This window comes from Lepidochelys kempii, chromosome 21 (genome assembly GCF_965140285.1).
Source record: "Lepidochelys kempii isolate rLepKem1 chromosome 21, rLepKem1.hap1, whole genome shotgun sequence".
In the NCBI taxonomy this organism is placed as follows: Eukaryota; Metazoa; Chordata; order Testudines; family Cheloniidae; genus Lepidochelys; species Lepidochelys kempii.
In genome coordinates this window covers 12,425,550-12,451,960 of record NC_136400.1, presented here as the reverse complement: position 1 = coordinate 12,451,960, position 26,411 = coordinate 12,425,550, and the positions used below count along the sequence as shown (strand labels likewise).

General features: G+C 46.8%; 1 protein-coding gene across 1 annotated transcript; it reads left to right on the top strand.

Moving 5' to 3' along the window:
* The first annotated feature begins 200 nt into the window (after nucleotides 1–200).
* RAB44 (RAB44, member RAS oncogene family) lies at nucleotides 201–26,411 on the top strand. The gene is made up of 14 exons (XM_078849792.1): nucleotides 201–436; nucleotides 7,016–7,235; nucleotides 8,286–8,400; nucleotides 9,594–9,765; nucleotides 11,299–11,445; nucleotides 12,101–12,191; nucleotides 14,408–14,503; nucleotides 15,626–15,813; nucleotides 17,486–18,675; nucleotides 19,467–19,548; nucleotides 20,485–20,599; nucleotides 22,499–22,600; nucleotides 23,784–23,860; nucleotides 25,326–26,411. The coding sequence occupies exons 2-14, from the start codon at nucleotides 7,041–7,043 to the stop codon at nucleotides 25,411–25,413; spliced, it is 2,658 nt and encodes an 885-aa protein (XP_078705918.1). The 5' UTR covers nucleotides 201–436; nucleotides 7,016–7,040; the 3' UTR covers nucleotides 25,414–26,411.

The window sequence follows — 26,411 nt, the reverse complement described above, 5'->3', positions numbered from 1 at the left end:
TTACAATCTACAGGCCAGATTTTTTAGGAGTTCAGCAGTAGCTACCTTTGTTATAAGTGGGGGATTCTCAATTGTTCCCCATAGAAGCTGAGAACTTTGGAAAATCTGGAACCTATCTCTATGTTTTATATCAACGGTGTCCCTTTAAATATTGGCTTCCTATGTTAAGGTCACAAAGCAATGTTTCGTGAACAGGAAACGCAGGGAACTCTAACTGTTATATTTAACCCAACAGCGGAAAAGTGAGTTGAGCAAGAGAAAGAAAATGTCAGATCATGCCCGAGCCAGGTTGATGAAACATAACAGCAGAAACAGACCCCTCCTCTGCACTTACTGTGCCAACTTCCCGCAAGAAATAAAGGAACCAGCTCACTTCAGAGAAGGTGCGCCGCACTTTGCAACGTCTGAAACCCTCTCCCAGAGGCACTGCTGAAAGGTAAGTGCATTTTACAGCTTGGTTGCTTTTTTATTCCTGAGGCAGAATTAGCCCCAAAATCTGCTGCAAAACCCTGAACTGATCTACTCTTCCTCACAAAGAAATAGTTTTCATGTTGCTTAAAAAAAAAAGTTTGTCTAATTTGGCTCCCAATTTGATTTAATCAAGGCTGGATTTTCAGGGGTGCCAAACACTTCCAAAAATCAGGGCCCTAGTGGAAATGTTTTGATCTTGATAGTAACAGGCTCATGCAAGTGTCTCAAATGCAATCCGTCATCTAACTGCTGCGGCTGAGTTAGTGCATGTCTTGCTACTTGAAAAACCCAAGTAACAACCAGAGAGATCCCAGACCCACTCTGCTCTTTAACTGAATAGGATCCCGCACGAGAGCTCTTTGCTGTCAGGGTAGCCTGCCTTTCTGCTTGTCTCCCCTTTCTTCCTTGGATAGGTATCGGTGCAGGACAGCTCAGTAAAACCAGACTGAGGAGGCAGCAAGCTCTGGAGAAACAAACATGAGTTTGGGAGGGTCTCCAGTTCTAATCCTGGCTCTGTCACTCACCTGATGTGTGACCTTGGGCCCACTCACTTTAGGTGGGGCTTCTAAGGGAACTAGGCACCTAATTTCCTCTCCTTCACTCAGGCATCTAACCCCCTTAGGCATTTTTAAATGCAAACTCTTCCCCATTCTGTGCCTCAGTTTCTCCATCTATAAAGCAGGGATAACACAACCTTTCCCCCTACCTCACTGTGGTGGTGTGAAGATAAGTTGTCCATAAAGCACACACAACGGGCCTATTTGCTAAGTGTCATTAAAGCCACATGACCAGATCTGCCATAGAAGCTTCTGTTTCATTTAATTCTGGGCAGAGGACAGATTCACATCACAAACCACCCGAAGTTTCTTCTACACTTTCCACAGTATGCATCCGATGAAGTGAGCTGTAGCTCACGAAAGCTTATGCTCAAATAAATTGGTTAGTCTCTAAGGTGCCACAGGTACTCCTTTTCTTTTTGCGAATACAGACTAACACGGCTGTTACTCTGACACCCGAAGTTAGGAGCCAAACTCTGTGGACTGGGCCAGTCCCTAAATAGCAGTGCTGGTTTGCAGATCGGAACCCTTTTATGTCGATATATTTTTAGAGAGAAGCCTGGAAAAATTGGACTAAAAGTTCCTGTTTGGGTGATCTTTATTTTAGTTTGTACTGACAGTCTTCTAGCCTGGTAAGTCATTTCCTATGAAGTCTGGATGCTTATCAGCATCTCTGTCTAACCGTTACAAAACACACAACGTGATGAAGTTAACATGCTATCTCACCATCACTCCCCCATCCCTCCTAACCTCCCCCTCTTAGTGTGAAACGGTTAACTCCTTTAGTTCCCATGCAAATATAATTTGTTTAGAATGAACAGAGAAGAGCAGCCTCTGGGGACAGCTTCAGGCGATGTATAATGAGAGGAAGGGTGGCTCGTGGGGTAGGGTGCTAGCTTGTATTCAGGAGCTCAATTCTCTTCCCTGCCACACACAGCCTGGGTGACCCTGGGCAAGTCACTTATGCTGAGATTGTCAGAGGTATTTAGGTGCCTAACTCCCATTGAAACCATAGTCTGTGTGTACCTCAGGGTACATCTACATTGCAAGAAAAACCCTGCGCCAGCGAGTCTTAGAGCTCAGTTCAGCTGAGCTGAGCTTGTGTGATGAGGCTAAAAATAGCAGCGCCAACATTCCCACTCAGCCCGGAGCCCGGGCTCTGAGACCCACCCCTCTTGCCAGGTTTCAGAGCCCAGGCTCCAGCCTGAGCGGGAATGTCTATGCTGCTCTTCTTTTAGCCTGTAGCACAAGCCCGAGTCAGTTGACCCCGGCTCTGAGACTCGCTGCTGTGGGGTATTTTTCTGCAGTGTGGACGCACCATCAGTTCCCCATCTGTAAAGTGGGGATAATTATTATCTTGAGCTCTTATCTAGAGCTTTTCATCAGCAGATCTCCAAGCACTTTGCAATGGAGGTCAGTATCTTTATCCCTGTTTTACAGCTAGAGAACAGCAGTGCCCTACCATACAGCGACATTGTGAGGATCAGTATATCGAAGATTGTGAGGCGCTCAGATACTAAGGTAATGGGGCTACAGCAGGCCCTAAGACTGAGCGACTCTGAGCAGAGGGATCTGGAGATTCAGAGCCACAGTTCTGCCAACACTGATGCACACACACAAAGTTCAGCATGTAAGTCTTTGCAGGATGGGGGCCCCAAAAGATGCTCCCTCAGAATTTAGGGGGAAGCCATACCTCCTGTAGAACCTCTCCTATATTTCAGAGCAGTAGCTCCTGTTTCGGGAAGGCTCAGAACTGTGAAGCCTGTAAGAGGGATTAAAGAAGAAGAAGGATATACACAAAATGAGCAAATTAACAACACCATCAAACTGGGCAGAGGCTTAACCAAAGGGCTTGGGTTTCGTTCACACTAAGGCCCCACTCGGGTTTGAACCCCTGAGAATAGCCGCTGTAAAGAGGATTTCCCTGGCGGGTGCAGAGATGGCATAAAGGGCTCTGCGCCAACTGTGCACCCAGGTCCTGCCGCAGGGGGTGTGGCGGGTGAACACTGCTCTGTGCCTATTTTCTGCTTCCCAGGGCCCCTCGGAGGCAGAGCATACACTAGAGCTGCCCTGAGATCGCTGTAATTTATAGTAGGGGTTGGGAAGGCCCCTGCGTGGCCAAAGATTACAGGGAGCACAAACAGGATTTAAAACCACCTTTGCCCCATCCTCGTCATCCCTTCCCCAAGGGTGGGAATGGACCAATTGAGAATCAGGCCCTCAGAATCCACATGGTTTTACTGCTGTAACCCTCATCTTCGCTATCCCCTCTCCTTAAGTCAGTCTAAAGCTAAACTGTCAGCTCTTTAGGCACGAACCTTCCATTGCAACTTTCCTGCCTTATCTAGCACATATTCAGGGGTGGTAACAGTGAGCATAGTTAATGACGACACCATGAGATCAGCCTCTAGGTTTTATTTTGACTTTCAGTTTAAAATCAACCTAACAAACTCAAGATAAAACTCCGCCCAAACTGCTAGCTTTTGACTCAGTTGGGGAGCTGAAGCCATCATGTGGACTCTTCCAGCGTTGCCTACTCTTGTGAATCTATCACAACTCTTGTGATATTTGGTATTTTTCTTACTGCCCTGCTCCAGGACTCCTGTGATTATTATGTGAGAATCATAGAATCATAGAACTGGAAGGGACCTCAAGAAGTCATCTAGTCCAGACCCTGCACTCAAGGCAGGACTAAGTATTATCTAGACCATCCCTGACAGGTGTTTGTCCAACCTGCTCTTAAAAATCCCCAATGATGGAGATTCCACAACCTCCCTAGGCAATTTATTCCAGTGCTTAACCACCCTGACAGTTAGGAAGTTTTTCCTAATGTCCAACCTAAACCGCCCTGGCTGCAATTTAAGCCCATTGCTTCCTGTCCTATCCTCAGAGGTTAAGAAGAACAATTTTTCTCCCTCCTCCTTGTAACAAGCTTTTATGTACTTGAAAACTGTTATCATGTCCCCTCTCAGTCTTCTCTTCTCCAGACTAAACAAACCCAATTTTTTCAATCTTCAATAGGTCATGTTTTCTAGACCTTTAATCATTTTTGTTGCTTATCTCTGGACTTTCTCCAATTTGTCCACATCTTTCCTGAAATGTGGTGCCCAGAACTGGACACAATATCCCAGTTGAGGCCTAATCAGCATGGAGCAGAGTGGAAGAATTACTTCTCATGTCTTGCTTACAATACTCCTGCTAATACATCCCAGAATGATGTTTGCTTTTTTTGCAACAGCGTTACATCATTGACTCATATTTAGCTTGTGATCCACTATGACCCCAGATCCCTTTCCGCAGTACCCCCTCCTAGGCAGTCAGTTCACATTTTGTATGTGTGCAACTGATTGTTCCTTCCTAAGTGGAGTACTTTGCATTTGTCCATATTGAATTTCATCCTGTTTACTTCAGACCATTTCTCCAGTTTGTCCAGATCATTTTGAATTTTAATCCTATCCTCCAAAGCACTTGCAGCCCCTCCCAGCTTGGTATTATCTGCAAACTTTATACGTGAACTCTCTATGCCATTATCTAAATCATTGATAAAGATATTGAACAGAACCGGACCCAGAACCAATCACTGTGGGACCCCACTCGTTATGCCCTTCCAGCATGACTGTTAACCACTGATAACTACTCTCTGGGAACAATTTTCCAACCAGTTATGCACCCACTTTATAGTAGCTCCATCTAGGTTGTATTTCCCTAGTTTGTTTATGAGAAGGTCATGCAAGGCAGTATCAAAAGCTTTACTAAAGTCGAGATAGACCACATCTACCGCTCCCCCTATGCACAAGGCTTGTTACCCTGTCAAAGAAAGCTATCAGGTTGGTTTGACACAATTTGTTCTTGACAAAGCCATGCTGACTGTTATTTATCACCTTATTATCTTCTAGGTGTTTGCAAATTGATTGCTTAATTATTTGATCCATTATCTTCCCGGGTGCAGAAGTTAAGCTGACTGGTCTGTAATTCCCCACGTTGTCCTTATTTCGCTTTTTACAGATGGGCACTATATTTGCCCTTTTCCAGTCTTCTGGAATGTCTCCCATCTTCCATGACTTTTCAAAGATAGTCGCTAATGGCTCAGATATCTCCTCAGTCAGCTCTTTGGGTATTCTAGGATGCATTTCATCAGGCCCTGGTGATTTGAAAACATCTAACATGTCTAAGTAATTTTTGACGTGTTCTTTCCCTATTTTAGACTCTGATCCAACCTCATTTTCACTGGCATTCACTATGTTAGACATCTAATCGCCACCAACCTTCTTGGTGAAAACCAAAACAAAGAAGTCATTAAGCACCTCTGCCATTTCCACATTTTCTGTTATTGTCTTTCCCCCCTCATTGAGTAACAGCCTCCCCTGTCCTTGGTCTTCCTCTTGCTTCTAATGTATTTGTAGAATGTTTTCTTGTTTCCTTTTATGTCCCTAGCTAGTTTGATCTCATTTTGTGCCTTGGCTTTTCTAATTTTGTCCCTACATACTTGTATTATTTGTTTATATTCATCCTTTGTAATTTGACCGAGTTTCCACTTTTTGGAGGACTCTCAGCTTTCATTTTTTTAAAGTAAGTTTTTAGCCCTGATGGCAGCTGTGACAAGCTTGGAAACATGACATGAGTGCGCCTTAAACCTCTCCCAAGATTATCAAATTTATATATTTAAATTCTAATTTTTTAAGCCAATTTCTTGATTTTTGGTGGCCTGAGTCAGGGGGTTTGAACTCCCATGGAGTCAATGCTGCGTTCATTTAATTCTGAAGCCCTCACGAGAGCCAGTTTCACTCAGAATTCAGACCAAGGTCACCTAACAGTTCATGAACCTCAGCAAAGCTGGCCCATCCTAAGCTGTTCATTTGTACACCACTAAGGCCTTGTCTACACTACAGGGAAAAGTCGATCTAAGCTACGCAATTGGAGTTAGTGAATAGCGTAACTGAAGTCGATGTAGCTTAGATCTACTTACCGCGGGGGCCACACTACGCAAAGTTGACAGGAGACATTCTCCTGTCGACTCCCCTTACTCTTCTCGATCTGGTGGAGTACAGGAGTTGATGGGAGAGTCATCGGCGGTCGATTTAGCGGGTCTTCATCGATCGCCATGCGTCGATCCCCCAGTAAGTGTAGACAAGCCCTAAGATTCACAGTGTTCAAAGAGAGAGGCCGAAGCAGGGCCTTGGGCAATGGGACAAAATCAGGGACCTTCTGGATACATCTACACTGCAAAAAAAAAACCCCATACCACAGCAGCAAGTTTCAGAGCCCAGGTCAGCTGACTTGGGCTTGCGCTACCGGTCTAAAAACAGCAGTGTAGTTATTCTGGCTTGGGCTTGAACCTGAGCTCTGAGACTTTTCCCTTCACCGGGTTTCAGTGCCCAGCTCCAGCCCCAGTGGGAACATCTACACTGCTATATTTTGTCCCGCAGTGCAAACTCCACAAATCCAAGTCAGTTGACCTGGGCTCTGAGACTTGCTGCCGTGGGTTCTTTCCTGCTGTGTAGATGAACCTGTCTGTGTTAGCAGAGTGGTAGGATGGTCTTGGAAGTAAACCATTGAGCCTGGGAGTCAGGAGATCTGTGTCCAATTCCTGGTTCTGCCTTGAATGTCCTGTGTGACTGAACAAGTCCCTTAGGCCTAGGTTTGCCAGCTGCAGTGAAGAAGCCATAGGGGTCTAGACGTAGCCTCTCACACAGGGGCCACAATCACACGATGAGAGCTTCTACTCCCTACTGATCAGGACCAGGTCTGCACTGGGCAATCAGAGACTGTCCCACTGCCAACCCTCAGCCTTTCAGTTCCCATTAGGCTATTCTCATTCAGATGTAGTCCATTCCCCTTTTCTTCCCATCAATAGCAAAACAGGCTTGATCCCCCGCTCAGTGTAAGAGTTCTATGACCCTCTAAGCTAATCTAATTAAAAGCCTGTTGCTAAGAGATCTCGAGAAGATGAAGGGGAGCACGGTGCCCTCTGATTTCTCCCTTCAAAGGGCTGAGCCACACACTGAAAGAGCCATGGAGGAGCAGAGGAGGCCCAGGAAGCTGGGCTCAAGCCGACGAAAGCAGCTGCGAGACGTGTTTGGTGGTGCAAAGACATCCCCAATCCTGGAGGAGGAGCCGTTCCCATCCGAAATAATGGAAAAGATTCAGGATTTCTTCCAGGAATGTGACAAGGACCAGAAAGGTTTTATCACACGCGCCGACATGCAGGTAAATTGCGGGTTTATGCAATGACCTCACTGGGCCAAATTCGGGCATCAGTGAAAAGCCGATAGAAGCCAACGAGGTATAACTGAGAGCAGGACTGCCCTGATGGACAGCGTGTGGGAATGGGACTCAGTCCTGTTTCTGGGTCTGCCATTGAGCTGTGGTGGGAAAATCACGTTGCTCCGTGCCTCAGTTTCTCCATCTGTGAAACAGGGAGAATGCAACTTTCCTGCCTCCATAAAGCACTTTGAAATCTAAGGTTGACACGTGCTATGTAATCATTAATCATTATTATTGTGTTGCAGGTACAGATATATGAAACTATTCATCATATGATGTCTGCTTCTCTAAGGTGTTCTGCTCCCCTCAGTACAAGTTGAGGGCAACTAACACCTCTCAGGGTCAGGCCATGTTCAGCAAATCACCCAAGTAAAGTCTGAGCTAAAAAACATTGAGCAAAGGAGGCCGTGTTGGCTTGTGGTTAGACCAGGGGGCTGCCATGGACTCACAGTTTTGGCAAGTCACATCACTTCATGCCTCAGTTTCCCCCACTGTAAAACAGGTCTAAAACAGGTCACTAGGAGAGCGAACTAATACGGGAGACCCTTGGATGGGCAGTGCTAGGGAAGGGCAAAATGTAACCCCTCGTTATTGTTCAGCTTTGGTCACGATACGTCACACTTACAGCGTCTATTTAGACTGGAAGCCCAAGGAGCTTCCAGTCTCAGTGGAGAAGGGGAGAACAGAGGCACAGCGAGGTGAAATGACTCTGTATATCAGTGGTGGAGCCAGGAATTCAAGTCAGGCCCCCTGAGACGCAGGCCAGTGCCCTCTGCACTGGATCAAGCTGCCTCTCTTGAAATTAATGATGTAAAACAGGTGAGGAAGTGGAATCAGGCCCAAGCAATACAACAGACCAGATTTCTAAAGCTGCGATCACACCTTGTTGCTTTAAGTTAGTGCCTCCACGATGGGAAAACAGGTCCCTACACCTGAGCTCCTTCACAAGGTCAATCACATCTCTATCTAATCAGACGTTTGCACTGGTCTTAGAAACTGAAGAAAGAGGATTTCCCATGCAGCGCAGAGGAGCTGGAGCTGGTCTTTGATGGTCTCGATACCGACAGGAACGGATATTTAACTACGGAGGAATTCACCACAGGGCTCGGTAGGTGCTACTTTACTTCCTTTCACTGATGGGACATGGGAACTCATCAAAGAATTAATACTACAGCGGTACAAACAACAGCGATCATGGTAGAAGGCTTGGTGCTACTCCCAGTTTAAGGAGCATGGATGGACGCTAGGGCAGTGATTCCAGAGCATGTGCAAAGACGCAGCGCTCTGTCCTGTGCTTCAAAGCCTTAAAAGGCTAGTGAAGATTTTAGGTTCACTTACCATAGCAGGGCAACGCTTTGCTGCAATGATTTTATTAGTGCACAAAGAATATTTGCCAAACACGTCAGACTGCCTTGCTGTCTCTTTCATAAGAGCAACAGGCTTTTCCCCTCACTTAGCCCTTATCCACCCCATGTGCCTGACATGGCCCACAGGCTGCCCCAGGTACACAACATAGTCCTCCTTCTGGTCCAGGTGCCTGGAATCACCGCGCATTGCCTATGTGCCTCGAATGCCCAGCATGGCACACCTACCCAAACCTCGGGGGTTGGCCACCTGCTGCCCAAGTATCTAAACTGCCCAGCATGGCTCACCAGCCCAAACCCCCTTGCATTGTCCGCCTGCTGCCCTAGGCCCCTGTTCAGAATGTCTTCCCAAAATGCACCATTTTCTTCCATTCTAAATTCATCCATCAATCCAATCCAAGCGTGACTGTGCTGAGAGTCTGTGCTGGCGAATGTTCACTCAGCTGCTCCCTTCTTTCACATGAGGAAGGCGAGACTGATGTCCTAGTCTGACAGTTTGCTTCTCCACCAGCTTTCTGAAATGACACCCTGGGCTTCTGAATCAGGAGGGCTGAATCATAGAATATCAGGGTTGGAAGGGACCTCAGGAGGTCATCTAGTCCAACCCCCTGCTCAAAGCAGGACCAATCCCCATTTTTTTTTTTTTGCCCCAGATCCCTAAATGGCCCCCTCAAGGATTGAACTCACAACCCTGGGTTTAGCAGGCCAATGTTCAAACTACTGAGCTATCCCTCCCCCATGATTTTCAGAGGTGCTGTGCACGCAGAAACCAAAGGGAACCGCATGTGCTCAGAGTCCCAGAAAACCACCTTACGTAGGCATCTAAAGGTAGATTTAGGTGTCTAGCTTTGAGCACCACATGGACAGATGTTGGCCGCAGTGCTTCACTGTTGTATTGCATCTGGCCATTGACGTAGTTTTGGTTGTCTATTGGCAGAGCAGTTCCTGAGCTTGCAGACCACAACAAGGCAGCACAGGAGGAGGAAGACAGCTTCCAGGAGGGTGTACATGTCCCGCACGGACTACTCCCTGGAGGAAGCAGACAGCGAGGAAAGAAAATGCTTCAGAGCATTCATGGACCAACTGGGAGCAGACAATATCTTTGAAGAGTAAGTGCACCAGCCACACCTTCATTTAGCACCTAGCAGGGGGTTCAGGGCTGAGATGGGGCTAGATGATATTATGGTTAAAGCTTGTGAGAAGGGTGGAATCCATATGTAATATGCTGGCCAAGCTCAATTCCCCATACAGGCTACCATGTGTGTGAATCTAGGGAGTTCAGGAACGGCTTAAGGCCACCTTCACCTGCCCTCTCCATCCCTGCTCCAAAGATAGGAACAGAGGAACTGAGAATCAGGCCTTGAGCATAAACACAATCTTACCGCTTGTCTTTCCCAGGGGAGGGTCATCATCAGGGGTTGAACTTGGGACCTCCAGTTTCATGACCTCCTAGTGCTCGAGCTAAAGGACCAATTCCATTAGCTCAGAGGCAGTAGCAGACTCAAATCTCTGACATGGCTCAGCACCAGAGGGAGACAGAGATACACTTGGCCAGTGTACTACATGTGTTGTGATTGAATCCTCGTGGAAGGGCATGTACCCCCCACTCCTTAGCAGGTTCTGCAAAGTACCCCAATTCCGTTCTAGGTCCATGCTGCCAATGGACTGTCACTATGGCTGTAGACAAACTTTTCATTGAGACATTTTGTCCAATGAAAATTGCCTTTTTGAACAACACAGACATTTCTGGATTGCTGGCAATCGCCCAACTTTTCAACAGCACGAACAATTTCATCCAAAAAGCTGGAAAATGGCAGGAAAAATTTTGAATGAGCAAACAAAAATTTTTGTTGGAAACTTTGGTGGAGAAGTCGTCCCCTTTTTGACGAGGCCAAATTCTCACCCTTGCCCATGTTCCCTATCCACAATCCCTAAATTCTTTTAAAAACCTTTCCTCTAGCCTTCAGCAAAGTCCTTTAACAGACCTCTTCCAGTCTTTACAACCCATCTGTCCACCTGCCACTATGGCAGTGATACAGTGGTTCAGGAGACAAATTAGTGATCAATATGACCCAAAAGAGCCACAGTTGTGTGACTTCATTGTTTCATTTACGTTTTTTATATAGCTATATGTTATTCTCACAGCAAAATGACTGACAAAGCATTCTACCACTGGTCAATAACACAGTAAGAGCATCCTCGCTGGTTAATTACTTAGGTTGGTTAATAATTAAATCACACAGGGCTTTACTATCATGTGCTGCAAAGAGCCGGAGGGGAGCCATTAAAGATCCACTTGTGGCTCCCAAGTCTCAGTCTGAGTGTAACTGCACTATAGGTAGGAGCTCAAGTCTCTGCATGGCAGCTGTGCCATTCTTTAGCTCTTTCTTATGGGATTACAGGTATTGTCAGGGGAACTTTCCGCACATCTAACCAGCAACTAGACCCAAGGCAAAGATTCTCCCAGCTATCGCCAACAGGTCAAAGCAGGCCCCGACTTTGCTTAGCTTGCAAGACCTGATGGGATCTGAATGCTATTAAGCATGAAACACCCTAGAACTTCAGGCCTGAATGGACCATTCTATCATCTAGCCTGACCTCCAAATGAGGGGAGATCAACATCTCTTTCTCTCTCTCCTCAGCCAGTCAGAGATTTGGAGGCTCTGGGTGAAGCTCCGTCAAGACGAGCCTCACCTGTTGGGGAACTTGGAGGAGTTCTTGGCCAAGATGACGCACCGGATCAAGGAAGCTCAGAGCGAAAAGGTGACACTAGAGCTGACCTTGAACAAGTAAGTGGCATGGTGGAGCTGGTGTGGGGGGATCCGTTTCCACAAACAGCCTTACAGAAGGGGAGGATGAGCAGAGAAAAGGGCTGCGAGAAAGGGAAACCAAAGGAAGGAGGAGTTGCTTTCAGCATTCGCAGCTCTGGGAAAATGGATGTGGCTCCAGGAGGTTAATAACCAGCTATGGTGCTTTTGGCCTCCATGTTACCACTTCCAATCCAGCCCAGCCCAGATCAGTTGTTGCCAAGGGCCATTTGTTGGCCTATGTGAAATGGCCTTAGTGGACAGATGTCCACATTTCAAAACCACCTCTGCAGCGGGTCCTCTCATTGGCAGCTGCAGTAGTGAGACAAAGGATTGAGGGCCCGATCCGCCCCAATTGGAATCGATGGAGTTAGATGTGTGTCAGATCAGGCCCTTGAATGGAGACACATCAGGTCCTCTTACTTCTGAGAGTGGCCCTGCCGGGTTGGGGTTGAAGCCGGGTTGAGACAAGGGAGCTTGCCCAGCAGTTGCCCAGGTAGCGCTGGTTCTGTAAGGAAAGAGAGGTCTTTAGGGCTAAGAATCAGTCCCCTTTCACCAGCGCTACCTTCCCATTCAAATACTAGACCTGGTGTAAACAGACCCATATTAAAGCTGCCCGCTCATTCTCCTGTGCCAGACGGGTCACTGATCACAACCGGGAGGTGCAGCAGCTGTACGAGGAAATGGAGCAGCAAATAAACCGGGAGAAGCAGCGCCTTCAGCATGAGGTGGGTTCACAACCCGGACAGGCCTGGTCACGTCCAGCTCCCATGCGTGGCAATGGAGGGGGGAGTGATAGTTCCCTCCTAACAAGAGGTATTTCCTCTTCGGGGGTCCTGCTGAGGGGAGGCCTCTCAACTCAAACTGTTGAGTGTTTCCTTGGCATGAGCATTCCCCGTCTGGGGCTCAGTTCCATCAGCAGAGCACTGCCTCTCTGGCCTCACGTTTGGCAGGTGGATTGGGAAGAACTTTGCAGAGGAGCTTTGGGATTTGGCCTTTTCCATGGTGTTTGACTAGAGTGTCGGGGACAGCCAGAACTTCCCTAAGAAAGAAAAGACCAAAAACAGGAGCCAGCCAGGTGCAGGGGAGGGTCATCGGCTTCCCCGGTGGTTTAATAGCCACACCCATGTTTCCTGAATATTCGCAAGGGTGAGCTAGGGCTCACAGACACATCAAACCTCAAACCAGAGGCTCAGCAGGATCAAATCCACCCACCACCATGAGTAACTGGGCTCAGAACTACATGGTTCCCTCCTGGGCAGTCGTCCCCTGCCAGGTCTTGGCAGGGCAGGCGAGCTGCTCCATGTCCCACTGCAACCCCTCCAACCTATTTAACAGGAAACTTCCCCCCAGCATATACCTGCCAGTTCTGGACAGATTCAGAATAGGGGCCCAATTAAATGACTCTGCAGAGACTCACCAACCACTTCACTCTGATAGGTTTGAACTAACCCCACGTTTGCCTTTTCTTCTCCATCTGTACTTTGGTTTTTACCCTGCTGCCTTTCTTTGCAAACATACCTGTTTCCTCCCGCTCTCTGACCTGAGACTGTATCTGAATTCAAAATGCAGGGCAGCCTATTTATAAAAGGAGGCCCTCCCATGGGTGTTGTTACAGTAATTAGGAGGTGGAGCTAGGGATTATATATACTGCTCTGATGCAGCCCACAGGCAATCTCCGGTTAGAACTAAAGAAAGAGGAAAGACTCTGTTTATTGGCACTCAAAAAAAATCTCTCTCTGTGTCCCTACCCTGTGTGTAATTTTTACGAGAGTTCTTGAGTCTCCTTGAGTTTGGGAGGTGGAACGTGAGTTTGGGATTTCTAGAGTGAATGGATTCCCTCTGGGAGGAGAATTCCTTCACCTCTTCTAGTCATAATATGTCTATGGATCCTATTTGCCCTTAACAAAGATGGCACATGCACTGGCAAAGCTTCCAATGATTATTATTAGTATCCCAACAGCGCCTAGTGTCCCCAGGTGAGATCTGGGTAGGTTCTGTACACTGTAGCAGGTGCTGTACAAACGTAATAAAGCAGTTCCAGTCCTGTAGTGCTTTCAGTGTCAATAGACTAGTGGGAGAAAGGAAGTGACATCACGTCCTTTTTACTGGAGGGGAACTGAGGCCCAGGGAGATCAAGTGGCTTGCCCAAGCTCAGACTTCAGATCTCCTGCACCTCCGTCATGTGCCATCATCACAAGAGCACCCGTCCCCTTCCCTGCTCAGCGACGATTTGGTTTCAGGGACCCAGCTCCACCATCACCAGTCTCTCAGCCAGCTCTGAAACACGCACCATTCCCGTTTCTGCTGTGTGGTCTGACCTCTCCCTGCTAGACGCACATGTTAGTCATTCTTGGTGTTAAAAGTATTGTTCAAAATCCCTCGGCCGCCATGTGGATAGACGGCCAACTAGACCCACTCTGTCCAGGTCTCCAGGTTTGCCATGAAGGAGTGTTGCCACCAACCTGCCTATGGGGTGTAAGGAAGTGTAACTCCTGCTTGCTCGGAATGGCACTCTGTCCCCTTCTCATGGTGGCTGGACCCACTAGAGACTGATGAGCCTGCTATAGCCTTGGCTTAGAAAGAGGTGTCTTTTAGCTCATGTAGCAGAAGCGCATGCATTTAGCTCCAGAGATCCCAGGTTTGATCCCCGCTGCCGATGCCCCTTTGTGGGTCGGCATCACAGAAACAATATTTAACTTTCAGCTTCACATTGTGGCTCTGATCCTCTGAGCTACGCCTGTGGCCCCTGAACATAAAGGGTGAAATTCCCCCCTTGTAGCTGTGCAGCAGCCCTGCTGAAATGCGCAAGGCCATCAGGATTGCTCAGCATAGTGAGCTCCTAGTGAGGAGAGGATTTGTTACTCCAGGTAGCATCAGGGAATTGTCCTTGAGTGGACGGGTCATTTAAAGAGACTGGCATTAACATCTCCTCTGATTCCAGAGTAAAGCCAGAAGTCACCTGCACACCACGGAGGTGCAGAGAGCACTAGACGTCGTGGAGGGGGAAGTGCAGCGCTTGCTGGTGGTTCAAAGTGAGGTGAGATGCTCTGTGGCCTGCAGAGGACTCAGCTGAGTTCCTAGAGGGGCAAATGTACACAACACTGCAGTTTTGGGTGGCAGACAGAGCAGAGAGGGCAAGGACTGCATGGGATGCCCCTCCAGCAGCACAGCCCCTCTTGGCACCATGCTGAGCGTTGAGTATTGTGCTCCTATTGAGTCCCGCCACCAAAAACATCTCTTGTGCCCGCCTTCATTGGCCCAGGCTACAAGTGTCACAACCGGATCCCCGGCCTGTTAACTCAGCCAATCAAATCCTATTCCTCATGCCCCTTTTATTGGAGCTGGTCTCTGACAGAAGCATATGAATACCAAAAGAACACATATTAAACCTGTGCTTGCTGCTCGAGTGTCCCAGCTACATCCAGATGCAAGGCACTTGCTGCGCTGAAGACCATACCAGGTAGACGGTGTCGTGCTTCTGGGTATGCTCAGCACATCCAAGCAAAAGGCACCTGCTGTGATGCTGACTATCCCAGGCATGCCTGGGCAAAGACACAGAGTTGTGCTTCTAACTGTACCAGACATGCCTGGGCAGAAGGTACCTGGTGTGATGCTGAATGCACCGGGCCTTTCAGTGCAGAGCTCTGTTGCATCGTCTTGCATGTGGTCTATGGATGCCCGTAGAAATTCCACTCACAGAACCTATGCAGAATACACTGCCAAGGTCTGCAGTGCAAATCACCGGGGACATTTTCCCATCCGTTGCACCGTTACCCTCCTGCTGAGTTGGGGTACAATACCGGGCGGCTAGGACATTCCACACTAGTGAATAAAACCCAGGCCATAACAATCAGCCTCACCAACCCTAACCAAGCAGAGCACTAGCTCCTGGGAGAAGGTAGAATGTGGAGCTGCTTCTCCATTGTGTCATTAGTTTGGGACCCAGCCTTCAGGCCCTGTTTGAAACAGGAGTTGGCGCATTTTCCGCAATGGAGACAGGTGCCTTGAGCAGCGCCAGTTTACACCAGCGGGGAGTTTGGCCCCAGGGATTGCTCAGTTCATTATTTACAGGTTTCCACGTATCCAGCTGGCAAATCTAACACTCTCCTGCTGGCTCCTTTGTGGGTGCCTGAATTGGCCTCCTCTTCTTTCCTCCAAGCTCGAGACCCAATTCCACAGCCTCAGCACCAAGCAGCACGCTGCCACCAGCGAGAACCAGAGGCTGAAAGAAAACAACCAGGACCTGGAGAACCAGCTGCAGCAAATCCACATTCAGCTCCAGGAGACCCAAGGGCATCTGGGTGCTATGAGGGGCAGGGTATCTCAGCCGCACAGAGAGGAAGGCAGGTAAGTACTCCTCAGTCATGTTCATGGGTGGTATCGTTCCCTATGGGACACATGCCAAGAGAAAAGTAGCTTACTTATCCTGTGGCTAAGCTGAGGTCCATCCTCTCCTAGGAAGGTTCTCCCAGTGCTGGAGTAACTTGAATCCCCTTCTCTCTTGAATGAGAGTCATTTCCACCTGACCACTGCTTGGGAGCTCACAAGAAAAGAAGTTTGTGGGTCTCAGTCCATACCCTAGGGGACAGGTCTCTACAGCATCAAGGGAGGCAGTGTTTCCTAGTGGATAAAGCCCTGGACTAGGACTCAGGAGACCTGGGTTCTATTCCTGGCTCTGCCACTGGTTTACTAGGTGGCCTTGGGCAAGTCATTTCACCTCCAAATGCCTCAGTTTCCACATCTGTAAAAGGGGGATAATGATACTGACCTCCTCTGTAAAACTCTTTGAGATCTGTGGGTGAAAACTGCTATATAAGAGCTAGGTATTACCATAGTCATCATCACAAAACTAATTAGCTGCCTTTGGGACAGTGTCAGCAGAGAGGCTAAGGTCTGAACAGACTTTCAGATCACATCTGAGGCAGGACCCAGTGTGTGGGGAAGACCCTTGCCTAGCTGCTGTCCAGACTGTTACCTGCCCGTGGAGAGAGCACTTTACCCTCCAGGGCTGTCCCCTCTCATCAGCTTGAATTCATATCATACATTCTACATAACAGCCACTCTTCAAATACATCCCTCTTCCTTTCTGCACCGTCTTCTCAGCCATGTGCTGTGAGCCGATCTCGTCCCATCACAGGATCAGAACTGCCGCCAATGTGGACAGAAGCACTCTGTGGCAGAGGGCTCATAGTGCAGAAACAGCAGGGGTGTGAAAAGGCTCAGGCCTAGGAGCGGTACATTGTAAATCTCGCCACCGTCTGAGTGTAGAAAAGAAACTTTTAATAAAAGGAGGGAAGTAACTTGGCATTAATTTGGGAAAACACTGCAAAGAAGGTTCATAAACATAAACCATGAGTAAAGACCCACCTCAAGTAGATTGGGCAGTGTCCTTTTCCACTCAGGTTCTTAAGTCCAGCAACCCAAAAGTCCCCTTCACATGCCCGACCCGTCTGTGCACTCCACTCACAGTTGCTGCCCCTGGTCAGTGCAGACCCAGAGTTCAGAGGTGCAACTGCAGAGTTCACCCCCCACCCTGCGTGGGGGATAAAGCTGGGGGGTAAGAGGCATATTACTCACTCATCATGTATGCTAATGCAGCAATAAAAACAATTGCACCTGGCTTGAGGGATTATTGTTTAGTCCCTTGTGCACTGGCTGAGATTAAAAGAAGAGTAAATGGCGCAAACCACTGATAAAGAAGCCTCTCAGTAAAACATGATGAGGGCTTGATGCAAAGGTAAAACAGCAGATTTACAATGGAAAAGGAACCCCTAGATATTGAACCCGGCCCTGGCTGCTGCTGGCTTCACCTGGCAGAAGGGTTCCATACAAGCGCTGCATCCCTGCTGTCTGCTGTATTTCACAGCACTGGGATAGTCCGTAGAGCTTGGTGCAATGTAGTGTGTTTGCGTGTCCCATTATGGTCTTATTTTCTCTCTCCTGTACATAGCACGTGCCATTGTATATTATTTTGCAGTGCGCCGTACGGTATTTCATTTGCTTCTGATTCGGAACACAGGACAAGAGTGATCTCCACAGAAGAAGACCCCTTCACAGAGTTCATGAAAAAGGGAGAGGCATTCTTCCAGCAGGAATTTTCGGGCCAAAGCTCTTTGCTCAGTGAACTGAACAATGCAATAGCAGCTCTGGACAACGTGTCTGAACCACAAGTACCAGGGACAGATGACCTACTGCATGGGGATGCTTCTTTACACCCAGCCAGACAAGGTGGGGATTCGAAGCAAAGAATCAAGCAGGTCAGAGATTCGGAGCATCAGGTGCTCTCAAGAAATGACAATGAACCTAAGGCCCTGTCCGAGGCACTTTCAGTCCTTTCCACCAATCAGGCTACGTCACAAGGAGAGGCTCTTAAACAGGGACCAACTCAAGCAGAACCACATGCACAGGATGCGAAGCAGGCTCCGGCCTCTGAGCCAGCAACGCACAATGAGGCTCCAAACCTAACGAAGAAAGAGATTGTTTATGCAGAGGTGCAGCCCCCTGCTGTTTCAGAGCCGGCAAGGCAAGCCACCATTCCCAAGCAGAACCCACCAGAGGGAGGTGTTCTCCTGCCAAGTGTATCACAGCCTGGCATTACAGAGCAGGCGGCGCCAGATGAAATACAGAAGTGGGTACCAATGAAGAGAGATGTGGTCCTTGCAGATGTGTGGCCACCTGCTGTTTCTGAGCAGGCACTGAAGGAAAAGCCTCCAGAAATGAAAGCGCCGGAGAAGAAGACATTTGAGCAGAGAGAGCCACCAAAACAGGAGACACCACCAACTTATCTCCCTCACGTGGGAGCCCTGCACAAGGAAGATGTAGAAAATGAACAAGGAGGAGCCCTTCTCGGAGCCAGCCAGCTGGGGGATACGCCCCAGGCCAAGACGCAGCCCCAAAGCACTGAGAAACCAGAGGCGACCCGGGCAGAAGAGACAAGAGGAGACAGGGATATTTTTCAACAAGAGAAGAAGCAAGTGAGCAGCGTGAAGGCGAACGAGGATGCAATCCCCAAACTGGGAGGCCAAGGGTATCAAGGTAATGTGACACCAGAGCAGCCAGGCGGAACTGCTAAAGGCACCACGGAGACCTGCACTGATCCAGACCATCTTTATAACGTGTTGTTTGTGGGGGACTCAAACGTTGGCAAAACATCGTTTCTGTACCGGTTACATGAGGATTCCTTCAACCCAAGCCTAACTGCTACTATAGGTAAGAATCCCACAGCTTCCATTAAGCATAAATACAGTCCCATAGGGACATAGGACTTGCCCTGCCAAATCAAACCAATGATGGATTAAGTCAAGACTCTTGCCTCCAGGAGTGGCCAATCATTGATGCTTGAGAGGAAGGTGAGAGACACACCTCCACATATTTAAGATGGATTTATACAGATATACCTTGAGCTTGGGCACGTTACCACTCTCAGGCCCCAATCCTACAGTCTGATCTGTGCATGGGCTCCCATTGGGGGGAGGGATAGCTCAGGGGTTTGAGCATTGGCCTGCTAAACCCAGGATTGTGAGTTCAATCCTTGAGGAGGCCATTTAGGGAACTGGGGCAAAAATTGGGGATTGGTCCTGCTTTGAGCAGGGGGTGGGACTAGATGACCTCCTGAGGTCCCTTCCAATCCTGATATTCTATGATTCACTGGGATGCTGCAGCAGCAAGGGGCTGGCTGTGTTGACCGGACTACAGGATTGGTGATAAACATTAAATTCAGCACCCAGCCCATTGTACTGTGTGTACAGGGGGGCAATGGAGCAGAAATTCTCCCTGGTCCATGCACCATTTAGCAGAACATGCCCAACTGTTACTCTTATTAGTCATCATAAAACTAACCAGACCTTTTTAAAACCCAGCCACTATTCTGGGATTTTAAACTGAGAAGAGACTATTTTGATCATCTAGTCTAGCCATAGAGTGTTTCCCTATCACTCCTGCCCCATGTCCATATCTCATGGTTGAATTCTACCGCATTACAAATGTGCTGTATGCCCTAGGAATGGATTATCGGGTCAAAAACCTTTTTGTGGACAACAAGTGCTTTGCTCTACGCCTGTGGGACACGGCTGGTCAAGAAAGGTAAGGCACAGTGCTGTATATACAAAAAAGAATGCGTACATGTCTTTGGAAATCCACATAAATATATGCTCACACAAGACATTTGAAAGGATAAAGTCGAGATGAAGAATAAACATCCAAGCTCATTTGGGCAGGACTGAATTTAGGAAGACCTTTAGTCCCCAGGGCTGTCACTAGGGCCTCTCTCATAAGTGCTGAAGGCCAAACCTAGGTACCACTCAACTCAAGGCAAACTCCCGCCGATTTCAGACAGGCCAGGATTTTACCCTAAATTCACTAATATATGTGTGTATTTACTACATATGCATATGTGTGTGCATTGTGTATATCTACTTTGTGGGTATATGTATTTGTAAACATATACACATAATAAGAAGTGTGTGTATTTACTCTGTATATATATGTATATACATAGACACATACATAATATGTGTATGTATTCTGTGTGTTTATATGTATATGGGATAAGTATTTACTCTGTGTGTGTATATGGTATACACACAATATAATGTGTGTTTATTTACTCTGTGTGTATGTATATACACATACACACATACTTATAATCACCTGTTATCTATCTATAAACACATCCACTTGCGCACACAGTTAAGGCTCTGCAAAACTATAATAAATTTTGAAACTTATCTCTGCTGAAGCTTTGCAAACCCCGCCCCCCTCCCATATTCTCCCCCAGTTTCACTTGTCTGTCAAACTTTGCAAAATGGTGTCTTTGCTTCACACCCTTGCAGAAGGGAATATTTGCATATTTTTGCACATTTGAATTTTCAGTTTTGTTACCATGGTTTTGCACAACCCCTACCTGAAACACGCTTTGTATGTACTTGGGTTTTTTTTTTTAAACCTCTGGATTGCTGTTAAAAATGATGCAAAAAGAGTATGTACATAAGTGTAAAAAGCAAAAGTGCTTTCTGACAGGTACCATAGCATCACCAAGCAGTTCTTCCGAAAAGCTGACGGAGTGGTGTTGATGTATGATATCACTTCAGAATACTCCTTCGCGGACGTGCGGTACTGGCTGAGTTGTATCCAGGTAGGTATAATGGGTGAAATCCTGGCTCCACTGAAGGTAATGCCTCAGTTTCCCAGCTGTTCAACAGGAGAGGGAGGGTTGTGAGGCTAAATTAATTAGTGCAAGAGGCTCTGAGATCTTTAAATGCTATATTCTTCAAAAGAAACACGTAGTCATTTTAGAAGACAAGGCCAAATTCTGCCCTGACCTAAACCTCATCAACTGTACTCAGCCAGGCCACTTGGGGGCAGAAACAGGGCAGAATTGGGCCACCTATATTTTATTAATCATGTTTAGGATGAATATATTGGTCCAAGTAAATAGTCAAGAGAGGAACAAGGGCATTGGTCCTGGAGCTATTCGTTTTTTGAAAAAGACATAAGCAACCCATGTACTTGATGAAAAATGCCATGAAGTTTTGTCAGCCCTCAGTATCATTACCAAGACAGATTCACCCCTGATGTAATCCCCATCAAACATACTGGAACGACATAAGGAATGAATTTGACCTATGTCTTATGCTAAGCTAGGAATGTGGATGGAAGAAACATTTGTGAATGTCATCGTATGCAGCTGTATCCAGCCAGATCCTCAGATGGTTTAAATTGGTGTAACTCCATTAAGTCACTGATTTACATTAGTCTGCATCTGGCCACATGAGGTTTGGGATTTGCAGTAGCAAGTAACTGAAGGGTGGTAGGGTCTTTCTTTGCTGTCATAATAATACTAGCTCTTATATAGCACTTTTCATCCACAGATGACAAAGTGCTTTACATAGGAAGTCAGTATTATTATCCCCATTTTACAGATGAGGAAACTGAGGCACAGTGAGGGGAAAAGGTCACCCAGCAGGCCAGAGCCTGGAATAGAACCCAGGTCTCTTGAGTCTCAGTACAGAGCTCTAGCCACTAAGCGAAACTGTTACATCAATATGGGCCAAATTTTGCCCTTGACCACACACCCACAGTTCCCACTGAAGTCAGCTGCAGGCACCTACATAAATATGAGGGCCAAATTGGCCTTATCTCTTATGGAGATGATGCAGTGGCTGCCAAGATGGGTGCTTTAAGAATTCCCTGTAGAACTACATCACTAACACCCTTATTCTTGTGTAGGGAAAAGTCTCATGGGTTCTTTAATAACCATGAATGGTCACAGCCTTGATTTTGCATCTCATCTATGCGCTGGCTATAACTGGAGCAGGTGGAAGCTTTTCAGATTTTTTTTTTTTTTAATTGGCCACTAGCATTGGCCACTGTTTAAGACAGGATACTGGGAGCTTTGGTCTGACCCAGTGTGGCTGTTCTTATGTTAATTAATAGCATTTATTCTATCATTAATTTATTTATTTTGCAATACAAGTTCATTTTTCCATATTTTGCACAATATTTTCCTGATGTTGTTTACTGAAAACATTGTCAAAATGGCTGTCAAGTCTTTTTTGTTTTGATTTGGGGGAACTGAAGGATTTTGAAAATGATTTCCGTAGTGATTTTTTATTTAAAAAACTTCAAAAAATATTTTTTTTTTTAAAGAAAATAGATCAGCTTTGAACCCTGAGGAATGGAAACAAAGGCAGTTTTTTCGTTAAAATTTTTAATTAATTTTTCAACCTAACTCTGGGGTCGGCTGAAACTATTGCAACAAACTTCCAAGGGAAGTGGCGGATTCTCCGTCTCTCCATGGCTTCAAATCAAGACCAGACGCCTTTCTGGAAGAGAGGCTCTATCATGTAAACCCAGACCCCGATGGACCAAATCCATGCCGGTCAGTGGGGTTAGGCTAGTCTTTACCCTGATGTGTTCAGAAGCTGTGTAGGGTTATGATTTGAAGAAACTGCAGATCCCATTATGGTCAATGGCAAAACTCCCACTGACTTCACTGGGGCCAGGATTTCACCCCACCTGTCCTGCTTCACAGGAAGGAGCAGGAGATGGAATTGTCATCCTTCTACTTGGTAACAAATCAGACTGTGCAGCAGAAAGACAGGTATCTACTGAAGAGGGTGGACGCTTGGCTAAGGTATGTGCACAGATCTATTGGAGTTTGCCATCAGTTTAAATTCTTTCATCATCCTTAGTTGGGAAGCAGTTTAAAAGAATAAAGCAAAACCAAGGCTTTAATTAAGCCATGATGACTGACAGGATAGGCATTTCCTTCCATTAACGACTGGCATGGGAGTTGACGACCTGAGGCAAAGCAGAAAGCCCCGAACTCATCGGCTGGTCATTAATTGCCAGGAAATGACCACAGAACCATATTTTGCTTTCTTGCACCCGCCTGCTCCTTGTGTTTTTTGTCTTCTCCTGCTGGCCTTGTTTTAACTCAGACTGTGATCCGGCAAGCTATTCCCTGGCCGTCCTGCACTGAACTCCAGCAGAACAGGTTACAGGATCAGGGCCTCAGGCTGTAAGGTTTTTGAGGCAGGGAATCTGGCTCAGATCCTCAAAGGTATTTAGGTGTGTATTTCCCATTGATTTCAGTGGTAGTTAGGCTCCTGTATTGAGAATCTGGGCCTATCTGTACCGTAACATGCAGGCACCTCTCCAGCACTATGTAAATAATAAAAGCATAAAGCAATTACTGACTCATCCCTTTTGAAAGATGCTTTATGTGTCCAAGCTCTGATTCTTGTAATAGTCTGTTAGACAGACAAGTATCGTCCTCCCCATTTTACAGAACCCAGGACAGAGAGAGATGAAGTGACTTCCCCAAGGACACACGGCAAGTCACTAGCAGAGCCAGAAAGAGAACATTCTAGCTGCCAACTCTGTGTTCAATCCACTAGGCAATGCTGCCTCTGTTTATGTTTACAGCATGCCAGGATTTCCCTTGCTGTTAAAGACTAGCACTGGATTTCATTCTCAACATTCCTATAACTTAATAATTACAATGCACAATTTTATTCACATATGAATTCTGTGCCTTAGCAGCAAGGACACCCTCTGGGCTGTGCATTTCCAACAGATCACCACCTTTCCTCGCGTAATTAGTCCCTTGTGCTTTGTTTTCCCAATCCTACACAAACCATGATATCATTGCTCCAAATGCACCAACTCCCCCATCTTTTGTTGTTTGAGGATTATCTGGGAAAAATCACAACACTTGCGCTCGACCTGTTTTAAATCTATGCAATCTATGGCTTGAACCTACCAAACAGTTCTGGAAGGGACTGCATTTGTGCGTGCCCTCTTGTGTCTTCCAGGAGTGTGAGCTCTTGTTTTATGAATGCAGTGCCGCGTCAGGCCACAAAGTCTCCGAATCCATGATTGACTTAGCCAGGTGAGCAGTGTGCCGTGGGATTGTTGACTGTCCTGAATTAACAGCTTGGGTCCCGATTTCCACTGCTCTTCTTCAGCTTTGCATGCTGACATGACCCCTGCAGCTGAAAGCTGTATATCTCCGTGCTCCATAGATAATGTACGCAGTTCCTATGTGCCCATCCAGGGCCTGTCCAAACTGGAGCTACACCAGTTTACCACAGCTGAGGATCCAGCCACAGGTGCAAAGATCAGAGTCTTGTTCTAGCTGAGACAGGTTCTTATACTGTGCAGTATCAGAGCACTTTCCAGTCATGTATTAAGCAACGTGACTAATATCAGTCACTTGTTTGTTCTCTCATCCTCTCCCCAAGCAGAAAAGCACGTGCAGTGGCGTGGCTTGTTTTGGCAGGGGGAGTTGTTTTTTCCTTAAGTATATATGTTGATCTGTGTTTATGTTGGAGAAGACAAACTCAGAGAAGTGCACCTTGCACTTGGTGTGGAAGGTAGCGAGGTTTGTGATGGTATTTAGTTCATAGGGGAGTTCATTCCACCCTCCTGGCCCACCCTCTGATAAAGTTTCGTCTCCCACATAAATGGCCCTAAATGGATTCTTCACTGCAATGTCAGGATGCACCTCAAACATTCAGTCCTGTAAAAGTGGGTTAAAAAAACCATCAGGAGTATGTTTTTGTGCCTAGAACAGATTGTTGGAAGGAAGAATGGAAAAGGGCATACCAGGCCCAGATCCACTTACACTTTATGTTCCCCCACTAAAAACATCCAATGTGACTTCCAGATGCTGCCAATCCAATCCCTTCTCCCAATCACAGAATAACACAACCTGAGGGCACCAAGGACCTTAGCTATTTCTCCTTCTCCTGGGGTGCTGTGCAGATAGTAGGTAGCATCATTCTACCTGCTGGTTTTTTTTTCTTTGTTTTATTCATATCTGATGTAATGGCTAAACCACACAAAACTAATTAACAGATCAGACACACTGTCAACCGAGTGAACCGCAAAACTGACAATGCTTACCATACTTAATGCCCATATCCAAATAAAGACAAATTTTTATACAATACTTAGCACTTCCAGGGTGTTTTATAACCCAATTCATCCTTACAACATTGTTGTGAGGTAGGTTATGTTTTTTTTTTAGATAGATATTTACTGTTTTGCCTGGAGACCGCTCGCAACCTGGGCTCCAGTCCTCAGGATGTTGCTTAACTCCCCTATGGGTTGACTGACGTAAGCAGGTTTGTTTTGACTGTGGCTTGATTGAGGTTGGAATTTTCAATGGAGCCTAAAGGAATAGGTGCCCAAATTCCATTGAATTGCTGTGGGAGTTAGGCATGCAACTCTTTTCAGACCCTTTGAACACCCCAGCCCTACCCTTTACTAGAGCTTTCCACCACAGATGATGATGTAGATTCCAAACAGCAGGGCAATTACCTGGCTAATTTGTTTCATGTTTATCCTGCCAGGTCACTGAAAACTCACGAAGACAGATTAAAAGCTGAGGTGGTGGAGGTACCAGTGCCACCGAAGAAGAAAAGAGGTTGTTGCAGATGATTAAGAAACTCGGTGCTTTGATTAAAATATACAGCCTTGAAAGCATAAAAATGGCCCTCTCTTAACCTTCATCTCTGCTCCTCAGGTCTGACTCGACAGATTCCCCTTCAGCGTTGCAGAACAAACGCCGTTATGAGGGCGTGAGTTGCAATCTGTCTCATTCGTAGCAAATCTGTTTCTCTGATTGCCTATCCCCACAGTGTGTCTGGGCCTACAACATGAGTGGGCAAACGTTATTTCTTTCACTCAGAGATCAGACCTGTGCTCCTCCACTGCTGCCACTGATGCAAGAAGCGGAAAGAGCCCCGCCGGATTTTCAGATCTCAGAGTGAGTTTTGCAGCCAGCAGACAGAAAAATCCTCTCGGAGGGTGACACTCACTCTTGTGCAGGGGGCCTGCGCAAGGCCTATGAATGTATCGCAGGAGATCTCACAATTGGGTTTAAGTGGTGCAGGCACCTCTGCACAGTGGTGAATTTCACTCAGAATGTGTAAACTGAGAAATCTGATCCAGATTCAATTCAGAAAGAATACACAATATGCCTCAATCTCATTTTTACAGTCATTTTTCCGATTGCACTTTATAAAGTACGTCATCAGTTTGAAGTGTCTTCCTGTTTATAATATCTAGCTTTGCCCCTGCCTACGTCTCATATTGTACTACACCAGTAGTCAATAAAGGATCCCTACAAAAATGGCTACTAAAATTGTGATTAAAAAAAACAACGGAGGGTAGTTTGAGCAATGGAACAACCTCCAGGGTAATGGCTTGTTGCACTAGAGCAGAGGTTCTCAAACTGTGGTCCGCAGACCACCAGTGGTCTGCGAGCTCCATTCAGGTGGTCCACAGATAGTTCCCTCTAAGGTATATGCCTGGGTAGCCGTACACAAGAGAATGAAGGGCCACCCACCTAATTAGTGGAGCCGTGCAGGGGTGGCTACACTAATTAGGTGCCTGGACCCTGGAGAAGACGCACATGTAAGGTGAGGTGGTGGCCT

Coding starts and splice junctions, on each gene's coding strand:
- RAB44 (XM_078849792.1), top strand. CDS start 7,041: ATGGAGGAGCAGAGGAGGCCCAGGAAGCTGGGCTCAAGCCGACGAAAG. Junction 7,236..8,285: donor TCACACGCGCCGACATGCAG/GTAAATTGCGGG, acceptor CACTGGTCTTAG/AAACTGAAGAAAGAGGATTT. Junction 19,549..20,484: donor GACACGGCTGGTCAAGAAAG/GTAAGGCACAGT, acceptor GCTTTCTGACAG/GTACCATAGCATCACCAAGC.